Raw genomic sequence first — 12,970 nt, forward strand, 5'->3', positions numbered from 1 at the left:
GGGGATTTTTACCTAGCCTCACTCGTAGTCCAGCCCTGCAACCCCTCTTCTGCTTGCGCCCTCTCCGTTTCCTTTTCTTTCTGGCAAGGAGAGCAAGGGGAGTATCCCAAGAATGTGCAAGATATGGAGGCTCTCTGATAAGCTCAGCTGGAATGTTATAGGTTGAGACCTCCTGGTTGCAGCCTTCCCCTCTGCCGATACTTAAGAGCTCTTGACGACTATAAATTACTTGTGCCTGAGTATTCACAGTCCATAGCAGCAATAAGTTCACAAGTAAAAATAAAACACAAATCACTGAATACCGGTCTTCGGAGTGCCGAGCCGCTGCAAGTGCTTGCGCCGCCATCTTGGAATTTCAGCCATCTCTATGTTTTACAGCTGTGAAACATAGCAGGTGCTGCTGAGTTGTATTTGATTAAGGCGTGTCAGCATCTGGGTGTAGTATATAAGGAGCAGCACCTAGCTCTCCCATTACCCTGGGGGATGGGTTGGTGGTTGGGTCATGTTTGTTTGTTAATATATTTAGTGTAAATGGAGTTTTTGTTTTTCTGATTAAAACCTTCTTTAAGTACTTTTTGAGTCCTTTCTTTTTAATGCATGGTCTCCCCAGCAAGCTCTCTGCAGCGTTACTATACTGCGAAAAGCCAACAGGTGTTTCTGTGTTTGAAAGCATTGGACGCAATGTTTCATTCTGGGAGTAGGTGAGATGGAATTATTACAAAGGCAACAGTTGATTTTCCTACTGTTTGAGTTCTAGCCAAAAAGATGATCTTCCTTGTCTTGTCTCTGCACAGTTGGATGCCTTTGGGCTGCTGGCACTGCTAACTTTGAGCCAAGCTGCCAGCAACCCATTTACAAACCTGTTGCAATTGCAAACACATCCTCCATTTGGCTAATATGGCTGAACACAAGGACACTCCCATACAGAGTGCATTGCAATTACCCAGTCTTGCAAAACCTGACAATTGTCACATACATCTCCAGTGCCTTTCTACTGCTAGGTGTGTTTGCAAACATACACTCACCAGCAGATGTGTATTTATGAGTGGAGCAATGGGGCCATGGTCCAAGGTGGCAAATTAGAGGGGGAGCAGTATTTGCAGCACTAGCAGGGGAAAGAGACTCTTAGCTTTCATTTTTAAAGTACCATCTTAAGTACCTTCACAGCTTATGAAAAGCTTGGCCTATCGCTCAACATCCAAAAAACCAAAGTGCTGCACCAACAAGCACAAAACAACTCAATAGTGTTACATTGGAAAGTGTCAATCACTTCTCCTCCCTGGGCAGTTATCTTTCCACAAGGGCCAACATTGATGCCAAAATCCAGCGTTGCTTGAGCTCTGCGAGTGCGGCTTTCTCCTGATTGAAGTGCAGTGTTTGAGGACTGGGACATTCGCAGGGAAACCAAAATGCTTGTTTACAAAGCTATTGTACCATCAACATTACTGTATGCCTGTGAAACATGGGTCACTTATAAACGCCATCTCCAAGTCCTCGAAAGGGTCCACCAATGGTGACCCCAATAATTTTTACACATGACTGGGGAAGACAGGCGAATTAATGCCAGTGTACTGGAAGAAGCAAAGGTCACCATTGTCAAAGCAATGATTCTTCAAAATCAACTTCGTTGGATTGGTCATGTTGTGCGTATCATCTTCCAAAGCAACTACTCTATTCTGAACTTTAAAATGGAAAGCGTAATGCCGGTGGTCAACAAAAGAGGTGCAAAGACTCTCTCAAGGCAAATCTTTAAAAAAATGTAGTATAAACACCAACAATTGTGAAATACTGGCCTTCGAGCGCTCCAGTTGGAGAACAGCCTTTACCAAAGGTACCTGAAATAGACTGGAAAGAGAAGCTGCTGAATTACAACTCATTACCAAACTTAAAACCATGAAAAGACCTGGGCTGAACAAAGACATTGGATTCTTATCTCACTATACATGACTAAACCATTTCTCACCTTCCCGCCCCTTGCCTTTTCCTGTAAGACCTATTACAGTCGTTAAGAGTCGTCAAGAGGCTCTCTCAGCTATCTGCCTATCTCCCATTCCCACCACCCTTCTGAGTAACACCCCTCCCCACCTTCTCACTATATAGAAGGATCTGGCAACTTCTGTTTCAGTGTATCTGAAGAAGTGTGCATGCACACGAAAGCTCATACCAAGAACTAACTTAGTTGGTCTTTAAGGTGCTACTGGAAGGAATTTTTTTATTTTGACTATGGCAGACCAACACGGCTACCTATCTACAAAGGTACCTGGACTTTGAAGATGCTCGAACTCAGGACGAAAGGGGGAAACGTGCCAAGAGGAAGGCACGCTTGGCAAACCCTCACCATGATCAACTCCCGCCCGGAAACCTATGTCCCCACTGTGGAAGGACGTGTGGATCCAGAATTGGCCTCCAGTCACTTACAGACCCAGCAGCTTTCACTTTTAAAGAAGTACAGTGGCACCTCAGGTTACACACGCTTCAGGTTACAGACTCCGCTAACCCAGAACTATTACCTCGGGTTAAGAACTTTGCCCCAGGATGAGGCAAAGAAATGGTAGCGCAGCGGCAGCAGGAGGCCCCATTATCTAAAGTGGTGCTTCAAGTTAAGAACAGTTTCAGATTAAGAATGGACCTCCGGAACGAATTAAGTACTGAACCTGAGGTACCACTGTAGTAAGGTCCTATGTCCTCTAGGAGAACCATATAAGCCTACATTGATTCCTGCACATTTGTTTAAAGCAATGTGAAGTAAAGGAGTCTGAACTATAGAGTTCTGTCATGGATGCTTTAGCTGAGATTCCTTAGGGTCCCTTCCAACTTTGTAATAGTGCTTTAAAGGTATGGTGTGAATGGGAGCTATCCCTTTAATGGGAAGCCCATTGCAGGACCTGAATGCAAGAACAACCCTCCCCAAAATTTTGTTTCATTAAAAAAAACGTTTATTTGCAAATTCAACAGATAAAAAAATCTTATATAACAAATACAAATAGTAACAAAATAAGAATACACACAACACATTATATACATAGTGTTCATCACAGTAAGGACTCTGCTAGGCTGATAAAGAAAGTGTTGTGTGTGCAATATAACACTGTGCCACCAGATGGCGCTGTGAAGTCCCATCTTTCCCTCCCGGATTTCCCTGTTTAAATTTACAACACGTTTAACTGAAACTCTTCTTTGAAGTGTTCAAATCCAGTCTAGATATCCAAAAGGCACCAGCACAAAACTGGCATCTCCAAGACATATTTTCAAATGTCACCAAGGCAATGCAAAAGGTTGTTATTTATCAAAACGTGTGTGCTGTGTACAAAACTAAGCAGAAATAGCTCATTGCATTGCATTTGTGGTTTAGTAGGCTCGCCTTTTTGCACCGCTACACATGAGACAGCCCAGGAGCCGCAGAAACGATGAAAAACCTCACATCCTACTGCAATGCAATGCCAGTAAGTCATAATGAGGGGAAAACGTGATTCTAGAAATAAACAAGTCAATCAAAGTGCTGTCCAATAGTTCCTTTCAAACACAACGGGACAGTGATAAATGAATGTTCAAAAGTATCGAAGCTCCAGGCTGGTGCAAATCCTATGTGGCTGTTCTGTATTTTGGTGGGAAGGTGGATTTTTGCTACAAAATACAAAACACCACCCATGTTCTTTGGGGGAACCCAGTGGCTGTGATGCACGCGGCCGATGAGAATTGTAGTCCAAAACATTTGGAGGGCACCAGATTGTGAAGGTTGCTGTAATTATTCATGTGCTTTCTCCTGAAGGGATACCAGAATATCCACGCTCCACTATCCACTATCCAGGCATAGGCAAACTTGGCCCCCCAGGTATTTTGGAACTACAACTCCCATCATCCCTAGTTAACAGGACCAGTGGTCAGGGATGATGGGAAGTGTAGTCCCAAAACAGCTGGAGTTTGCCTATGCCTGCTCTTAGCCGTGGAGTTTCTCCCAAGTGCAAGTTTTGTAATGCGAATTAACATATGTATTCCACAAAAAGCTTGATGTTTATAAAGTGCGTTCACCTCCGTGACTTCTCTGGTGAAGTTTAAGGCTTGATCCGTGACGGAAACTCTTCTGACACTGGGAACATTGATACGGCTTCTCCCCTGTGTGGATTCTGTGGTGCCTGTTCAGGTTTCCACTCCAGCCGAAGCTCTTTCCGCACTCGAAGCATTTGTACGGCTTCTCCCCTGTGTGAATTCTTTTATGCACTCTCAGGTATGTGCTCTGAACAAAGCTCTTTCCACACTCTGAGCATTTATAGGGCTTTGTGCCAACATGGAATCTCTGGTCTGAGCTGCGAGAGAATGGCTTCCTGTTCTCTGAATATTCATGTGGTTTTTCTCCCATGTGGATTCTCTGATGTTTAGTAAGGTTCATCCAGCCAATGAAACCCTTTCCACACTCTGAGCACATCAACAGTCTCTTCTCTCCATTCTCAGTATTCCCTTTGTTTCCTGCATGACTTTCTGCCAGTATTGGAACTTCACGGAAGCCAGCCCCTACAGAAGTCAAGCGCTTCTTCTGCTTTTGTTCAGTTTTCTTTCTTTGAGGACTGTTTTCTTCATCACTCTCACTCCCATCACCTGAAAGAATCGAGAGAGAAATCAGGAACAGGTCCTCAAATCAGGAAGGAAACTCAATGAAATCAAAGAAAGCAGAAAATACGGTAAGTGGGGAGGCAGATCCCTTTCAATTCCATCAAACAGCCTCTGATGGTGAAAAGGAAATAATAACTGATACTGTTGCACATGCCACATGTGTTCCGCATTTGTAGGAAATTGGTATTTTAGTATGGCAGTCTCTATACTTTTGAACTCCTTGCATATTGATACGAGACAAGTGCCTTCACTCTACTCTTTTTGGTGCCTGCTAAAAACGTTTTTGCTCAGGCAAGTCTACCCAGATATCTAGAATACTGATGTGTTTGTAGTTTATTACCATTTTTAATTATTTGAATTTACCCTTGATTTCTGTTTTAACTCTGAAGCACAACCCAAATCCTGCAAGGAAATAGTTGTAGTTCGATGATGCAACATGTGCCTTGCTTTGAGGTTTTTCTATAATCAAGTGCTAAGCATTTTTGTGTGTGAAATAAGAAGCATAAATTATTAGCATTAGTAAATCTATTACGCACCCTCTGCCAAGCAGGTCCTGGGGTGGTTTACAACAATCTAAAATTTGCAATTTTAAAAAGAATTATAAAAATTACAGTCCTGGGAAAGGGGCAGGCTCTTAAAATATGTCTCAGGTCTCAAGGCCAGGGTAGAGAGCTACCTCTTCAGCATTCAGTTACAGGTAAGAGAAAACAGGTAAGCTTTTATAAAGACTTTCTTAAACTGAGGGGAGCCCCCGTTGTATATCTTTCAGAAGTGAATTCCAGAGTGCAGGAGACACTACTAAAAAGGCCCTGCCTCCTTCTGGTGCCTACCAGTTTAATTAAGGAGGGCACGGGAGTCTGGTCACACAGAAATAAAAATGTCTGCCAGGTGTCTGCATAGCTTGCTAGACCAAAAATGCAGGGAGTCCCATGTCAATTCAGCACCTACCCGCTAATTTCTCCTCTTCAGAGCCCTCAGTGAATGCATTTTCCCATTCTTTCTGCAAAGCCATGTCAGATCTGGAAATTGGTAGTCCTTTTTTTGAGAGAAAGAAAATATTATTATTTATTAAATTTATATAATGCCCTTTATCAGGGCGTCGTACAACGTTAAAACACATTACACAGCATCAATGACAAAAACATAGTAAAGAGCATACTGACGTACAACCTAATTATAATAATAGTCCCCACACTTTTACAGGTCATAGATTAATTAATAGCCATAGGCCTGGGTAATGTTATAACGCTGCCTTAAATGTATAGCTCGGATGGGGGCCAGAGCTTATTTAACTGACTATTTATTTATTTGAATTTTTTTGATTTGCACTTTCCTAGCATATATCAAGGCAGCTCGTGGCATAAATTCAATTAAATCGGTCAATAAATATCTGTAAAATGGTAAGCCAGTAAGCTTACTGGGAAATGATAAATAATGAATTGAAAAGGATGTTCAAAATAATCTTAGTTTTAAAAAAAAAACACCCAGAAACTTTTCTTTGGGGAATTTAGGGACAGAACTACCTAAATTGCATAGAAATTTATTTATGTGTGCGACTGCAACAGCAAGCATGTTACTCGTCCCAAAATGGAAAGAAGCAGAAGTCCCAGCAAAGGGAGAATGGATGCAAAAACTTGTGGAATATGCAGAAATGGCGAAATTTACTGGAAGAATAAGAAATCAAGATAAACTTTTTATAAAAGAATGGAAATGGCTTAGTGAATATTTACAGATAAATTGCAAACAGATAAAAACATTGGCAGGATTACTGCAATAACCTGCAGTTGCATACGAGTTTATATTTAACGTAGATAATTAAATGAGCAAATTAAATGAATTTGGATATGCAGAAGATATATTAAATTTAAGGAACGGCAGAAAGGGGGCGGGGGCGGAGGAAGCCAAACTTTGAAATGTTAAAATGATTGTGAAATTAATGAAATGTATGAATTTGAAAAGTATAAATAAACTTTAAAATAATGAAAATAAATATCTGTATAACGTGTTTACAAACATCAGTAAAACAGCAACAGATACTAGCTGGCTGAAGGGTGGGGGGAATCCATATTGTAAAGATGTAACTAAAAAGTAAAGTTTTTAAGAGAGACATAGCTGTCATTGTTTCCCTTTTTTAAAGGGAAATTCCCTTATTCCGAATAGGATTCCTTGCAATAAAAAGGAAATGTTGCCAGCTAGGTAGATGTCTGAAAGAAGGCAGGGAGTTCCGCAGGGTGGAGACTGCCACACTAAACAGCCTTGGTCCAGTATACCTGAAGGAGCGTCTCCACCCCCATCGTTCTACCCAGACGCTGAGGTCCAGCACCGAGGGCCTTCTGGCGGTTCCCTCACTGCGAGAAGCCAAGTTACAGGGAACCAGGCAGAGGGCCTTCTCAGTAGTGGCGCCTTCCCTGTGGAACACCCTCCCACCAGATGTCAAAGAGAACAACAACTACCAGGCTTTTAGAAGACATCTGAAGGCAGCCCTGTTTCGGGAAGCTTTTAATGTTTGATGTATTATAGTATTTTAATATTCTTTTGGAAGCCGCCCAGAGTGGCCAGGGAAGCCCAGCCAGATGGGCGGGGTATAAATAATAAATTATTATTATTATTAAAGGCCCTGTCAGCTACTGTCACACAATGCACTGCCGCATACAAAGAGCAGCAACTCTTCCTGCTTTCAGGATCTATCGGCCAAAACCAAGGAGGAGCCTTACCTAGAAATACCAGACTCGCATAATTCTCCTCCATGACTTCTTTGTGCAGCGCTCTCTGCTCCGGATCCAGCAGGAACCATTCATCCTCTTTGAAACGCACTGCCACCTCCTCAAGGGACACGGGAGCCTGAAAGAAGGATGGCCCGTCAAATCCCACACCTCTCGCTGGGTCTGAAAAAGGAACCTGGGTGGTCCCCTGCCCGTCTCCCCAACACTTCCGCCCACCCCGTACCTGTTCCAACTGGGCAGAAGCCATTCCCAGTCCACCACAAAGAGGAAGAGGCCTAGAAGGAACCTCTGGGGCCATCTTGCTGCCTCCAAACGTTGTTCGACATCCTATGGGGAAGACAAAGAAAATGGGGAGGCATTTTAGGCTCCGTAATTTAACCACAGGATCCAGGCATATTCAAGAGAAGGAGAGACTGTGTTGAAGCCTGCTCCGTTATGGTCCTTACCCAGAGAGGTGGTGGCCATGTCAGACTCCTGCTTGATTTCCCTGAACAGTGGCCTCTCAGTGGCATCTGGCAGGGTGTTCTCTGCCTCTATGAAATGTGAGGTTGCTTTGGATGACATCTCCTGCGCCTGAGATAGGAACCCATGCAAGAAAGTGGAAGGGGGGGGGAGAGACAGGAAACAGGTCAGGCAAAGGCCAGGGGTGCCATTAAATAACGCAAGATGAATAAATGTTCAAGTATTAAGTTATTATTACCGCATTGGCCCTTATATAAGCCGCACTTTCCCCCCAAATTCCGACCGTGAAAAGTTAAAGTGCAGCTTATATTCGTGACCTTACAAAAATTATCCAGTATGCAGCCAGGAGCACAGCAAAGTGGTGCCTGTCCCATGCGTAGTCCCCCGTCCTCTCCCCCAACGTCGGGAAGGGAGAAAGCGGGGAAGGGAGCAGCTTATATTCAGGCCAATACGGTATCATCATCATTATTAATAATTATTATTTACCCTCCCTTTCACTCTAAGGTCCCAGGGCAGGTTGCAGCATTAAAACACAATACTAAAAACAATTCAAAACTTGGATTCAAACAAGTAAGGCGAGTCCTAAAAGCATACACCTCAAAAGCCAGGGTAAAAAGGAGCATCAACAGCATTCGCTGGAAGCCGTATAATGTAGGTACCAGATGTACCTCTGTGGGGAAGGAGTGCCACAGCTTAGGGGCCACCACAGAGAAGGCCTTCTGCCACCCACCAAATCTCTGAGGGTGCAGGAACTACCAAGAGGGCCCCCATCTGCTGATATCAGCAGCTGAGAGGGTCTAATTTATCAGCTAGAAGATTGATCAGCACTTCCTGAGGCAGTGAATCCAAATACAACCAAGGATTGGGGCCTTGGAATTACCAAAGCAAAACAGTCTCTCACCTCAGCCTCCTTCTGGTCTTCCGCTTGGCTCATGAGAAAACCTTCAGCCAGGGCCACTGCCTCGGCGCAGGTCTCCGGCCCACAATCTCTGACCCAGCTTTGCATCTCCGGGGGGAGGGCAGCCAGGAACTGCTCCAGGATCACCAGGTCCAGCATCTGAGCCTTGGTGCGTCTCTTCGGCTTCAGCCACTGTTGGCAGAGGCGGTGGAATTGGCTGCAAACCCCTCGGGGCCCCTCGGCCTCCTGGTAGCGGAAATGCCTGAAACGTTGGCGCCGAGCGTCAGAGCCAAGGACGTCCTCCTCACCCAGGATCTCCTGTGCGGTTCTCTTTGAGGCTGTCACACCTCCCCTCGCCTGGATGAAGTGAGGAGCTACCCCTGTTCTTTTCCCTGCGTCAGTTGCCACAGAGTCTAGCTCTTCCATCTTTCCTCCACAGAGCCGGTCATTTGCCTTTTCTTTCTGCCGAGGAGGGAAGGAGCGTGTTGTATTGCTGCTTCTTTCGGCCTTGTCAGCCACATCTCTGTGCCATTTCATGAGGTGATTGTGCATTGTGGTGGTTCCCACCTGCTGGCAGCTGCTGGGCTTCCCAAGACTAACAGTTTGACTGGAACGGGCCGCAAATCTGCTATTGGCATCCTTGGCGAAGAGTTTCCACACAAAAGACGTTTTCCCACGATGGGCTGATGGTTCCGTGTTGGCGGCAACCTTTTGAAGTGGGTTCTTCTGGGGCCTTTGGATGCCAGAGGCTCCTCCTTCCTTGAGTCCTGGTAGTGCCCTTTCCTTTGCACAGTCCTCCTGTACCAGCACAGCGTTGCCATCTCTGGACTCAGAATCTTGGCTGCTGTTGCTCTCTAGCAAAGTGAATTCCATTGGCTGGCATGCCACACAGGTCAGCGGAGTGGACGGCAATCGAGACCTGCCTGACATGGACCGAGTGTGAGGCCTGGAGGGTGTCATCTGACATGTAGAAGTGTGTCCTTTCTTACTAACTGCCCTGGATTTTAATCTTCTGGATGTTTTTCAATATTTGCTTTTAACTACAGTGGTACCTGGGTTTGCAAACAGTCTGGTTTGCATACGTTTTGGATTACAAACACGTCAAACCCAGAAGTGTGTGTCCCAGTTTGCAACCTTTTTTTGGATTACAACCCTTTTTTATTATTACGAGAGAAAAAATTTGGAGGCCACATTGGCGAAAGCATGCCTTGGGTTACAACCTGTTTTGGTTTACAAAAATATACTAAAGCAATATTAAACCGCCCGCCCCCCGGTATTCCCCGAATCCCGTGACTTTCCTCCACCCCCTCTCCTGGTTCCTTTACCATATTTTTTTCTACTGCACATCTTATTTTTCCTTCAGTTTTTCTATACTGTCCCTAAAATTACAAGTTACAGGTAGGTAGCCGTGTTGGTCTGCCGTAGTCGAAGCAAAGTAATAAAAAAAAATCCTTCCAGTAGTAGCACCTTAGAGACCAACTACATTTGTTATTACTAAAATTACAAGTGTTATTAAAATCCTGCCAATGCGTTAACGTCTTTACAGTGCGCAATTGTGTTTCTCAAATCGCCGCTGCATCCAGGTTTCGCTTAAACCCAGCACAACCGAGCGGTTTAAGCTAAATTTGGCTGCGTGGGCAATTTGGGAAAAAAAGACTTCATAGCAATTGTAAAAAGGAACCAACCTCAGGGTTTTAGGCAGACGATCCTACTCTCTGAAGCCAAAGGGGCGCTGCTGGAAGCTGGACGAAAGATGATTTCCAGTACAGTAATCCACACGTTCCCCAGAGAAGAAAAGACAGCGATCTCTCCACGACCCTGGAAACGCGTGTGAGAAAGCTTTGCAAACTAAGGGTATAAATAGTCACGGCTGCCGAAAAGAAGGGTGGGGTCGTGCAGGGTGGGGTCGTCCAGGGCAGGAGGCGTGGCGACCTCCCAAGCCGTCGTCCCCTCTCCTACCCCCACCCAACCGCAGAATGGAGAGCTTTGACCTTGTTCGGATCAAAGCGGGAGAATTGAGAGAGTTTAACGCCTCCGGCTAGTTTTCAGATCCTGAGCACGCTTTTTGAAAAATATGGGTACTTTTTGTTTATTGCATTTATCTAATTCACTTCTCTCTTTTTTTCCCATCCAAGGAGCTTCTTGTAGGGGGGTGAATTAGATGAGCAATCCGATGATTCTGTGAATATCAGTTGCCAGGAATTGCAGATGGGGAGAGGGGTGTTGGGCTCAGGTACCATTTGCAGACTGCACTGGGGGGGGGGGAGTCTTTATTTATTTATTTACTTATTGTATTTATTTATTTACTTATTGTATTTATTTATTTACTTATTGTATTTATTTCCTGCCTTTTCCTCCAAGAAGCAAAAAAGTTGGCATGCAGGGCTTTTCTCATTTAATCTCCAACAACAAACCCTGTGAAGTAGGTAGGGCTGAGAGTGAGGATTTGAACCCAGGTCCTGCACTACCCCCTGGCTCTTTCAATCATAGAATCATAGAGTTCTAAGGGGTCACCAAGGGTCATCTAATCCAACCCACTGCAATGTAGGAATCTCAGCTGTGGACTAAAAACCACTGAGGCCAAGGCTTGCCGATCAGAAGGTTGGCGGTTCGAATCCCCGCGATGGGGTGAGCTCCCGTTGCTCGGTCCCTGCTCCTGCCAACCTAGCAGTTCGAAAGCACTTCAAAGTGCAAGTAGATAAATAGGTACCAACCTGGCGGGAAGGTAAATGGCGTTTCCGTGCGCCGCTCTGGTTCGCCAGAAGCGGCTTAGTCATGCTGGCCACATGACCCGGAAGCTGTACGCCGGCTCCCTTGGCCAGTAAAGTCAGATGAACGCCGCAACCCCAGAGTCGGTCACGACTGGACCTAATGGTCAGGGGTCCCTTTACCCTTTACCTTTACAGCTGAAGCATCCATGATAGAGGGCCATCCAGCCTCTGCTTGTAAACCTCCATGGAAGCAACCCACAACCTTCCCAGGTAGTCCAGTGCTGAACTGCTCTTACTAAGAATTGCAGAGTTGGAAGGGACCCAAGGGTCATCTAGTCCAGCCCCCTGCCAAGCAGGAATCTTTTGCCCAAGATGGAGCTTGAACCCAAAACCCTGAGATTAAGAGTCTAGAGCATGGGTAGGCAAACTAAGGCCCGGGGGCTGGATCAGGCCCCATCGCCTTCTAAATCCGGCCTGGGAATCAGCGTGTTTTTACATGAGTAGAATGTGTGCTTTTATTTAAAATGCATCTCTGGGGTATTTGTGGGGCATAGGAATTTATTCATATTTTTTTTTTCCAAAATATAGTCTGGCCCCCCACAAGGTCTGAGGGACAGTGGACCAGCCCCCTGCTGAAAAAGTTTGCTGACCCTTGGAGCTCTACCAACTAAGCTGATGTTTAGTCAGAAACTTCAGGCACAATGACTCTGTCACTAAGCATAAAATAGCTCACACGGTGGACAAACCTTAGAATCATATTGTTATTATAGTCATACCTCGGGTTACAGCCGCTTCAGGTTGCGTTTTTTTGGGTTGCGGACCACCAAAACCTGGAAGTACCAGAACGGGTTACTTCCGGGTTTCGGCGGTCGTGCGTGCACAGAAACGCTAAATCGCACTTTGCGCATGCGCAGAAGTGCAAAATCAACCCGCCTGTGCACAGATGCACATATGCGGGTTGCGAACGCACATGGATCATGTTCACAACCCGAGCGTCCGCTATATTCTGCTGCTTTGGGAGGTCACTTCAGTACTGCTATTGCAGCTCTGCAAGCACACTCCATTGTCTTTCGAGTTAGACAGATGCCAATGACAAACAAACCTAGTTCCTGGTTGCGGGCTACCACTGTGAAAACTAGATGAGCCACTGGACTGATCCAGCCGGCATTCCAGCATTGCAGGGGGTTGGACTAGATGACCCCCTGGGGTCTCTTCCAATTCTACAATTCTATGATTCTTCCTACCTTCTTATGTGTGTTTGTGCTTCTGGTGTTTGTTTGTATATTTATTGCCTCCGTTCATACAATTTCTCAGGAAGGTGATTTATTTGCATGAAAAATAAATAATTGCAAATTCCACAAAGAAATAATAATGCTACCTGAATAATGGAATGTCACCATCAGTTCACATTATGGATACAGTAAGCATAAATACAAGCGCTCTAATCTGCCCATATATGCACCTACATGAAATTGACCTCGATATTAAATATTTCCAAATGCAGCCAGGTCATTGAAAAATGCCATTGCTTATTTAATGTGCGTGTTGAATAAATATTCTCTGTTAAC

At 45.0% G+C, this 12,970-nt stretch overlaps 1 protein-coding gene across 1 annotated transcript; it reads right to left on the reverse strand.

The window, feature by feature from the left end:
- Positions 1-8: 8 nt before the first annotated feature.
- LOC308578884 (zinc finger protein 202-like) lies at positions 9-9,644 on the reverse strand (the record flags this gene model as incomplete). Its single annotated transcript, XM_081179506.1, has 7 exons — positions 8,695-9,644; positions 7,778-7,904; positions 7,555-7,658; positions 7,323-7,449; positions 5,557-5,643; positions 4,220-4,593; positions 9-80 (listed from the first exon to the last, which is right to left on the reverse strand). The coding sequence occupies exons 1-7, from the start codon at positions 9,619-9,621 to the stop codon at positions 9-11; spliced, it is 1,818 nt and encodes a 605-aa protein (XP_081035632.1). The 5' UTR covers positions 9,622-9,644.
- Positions 9,645-12,970: the final 3,326 nt, after the last annotated feature.

This window comes from Podarcis bocagei, assembly GCF_964188305.1.
Source record: "Podarcis bocagei genome assembly, chromosome: 2".
Classification (NCBI taxonomy): Eukaryota; Metazoa; Chordata; class Lepidosauria; order Squamata; family Lacertidae; genus Podarcis; species Podarcis bocagei.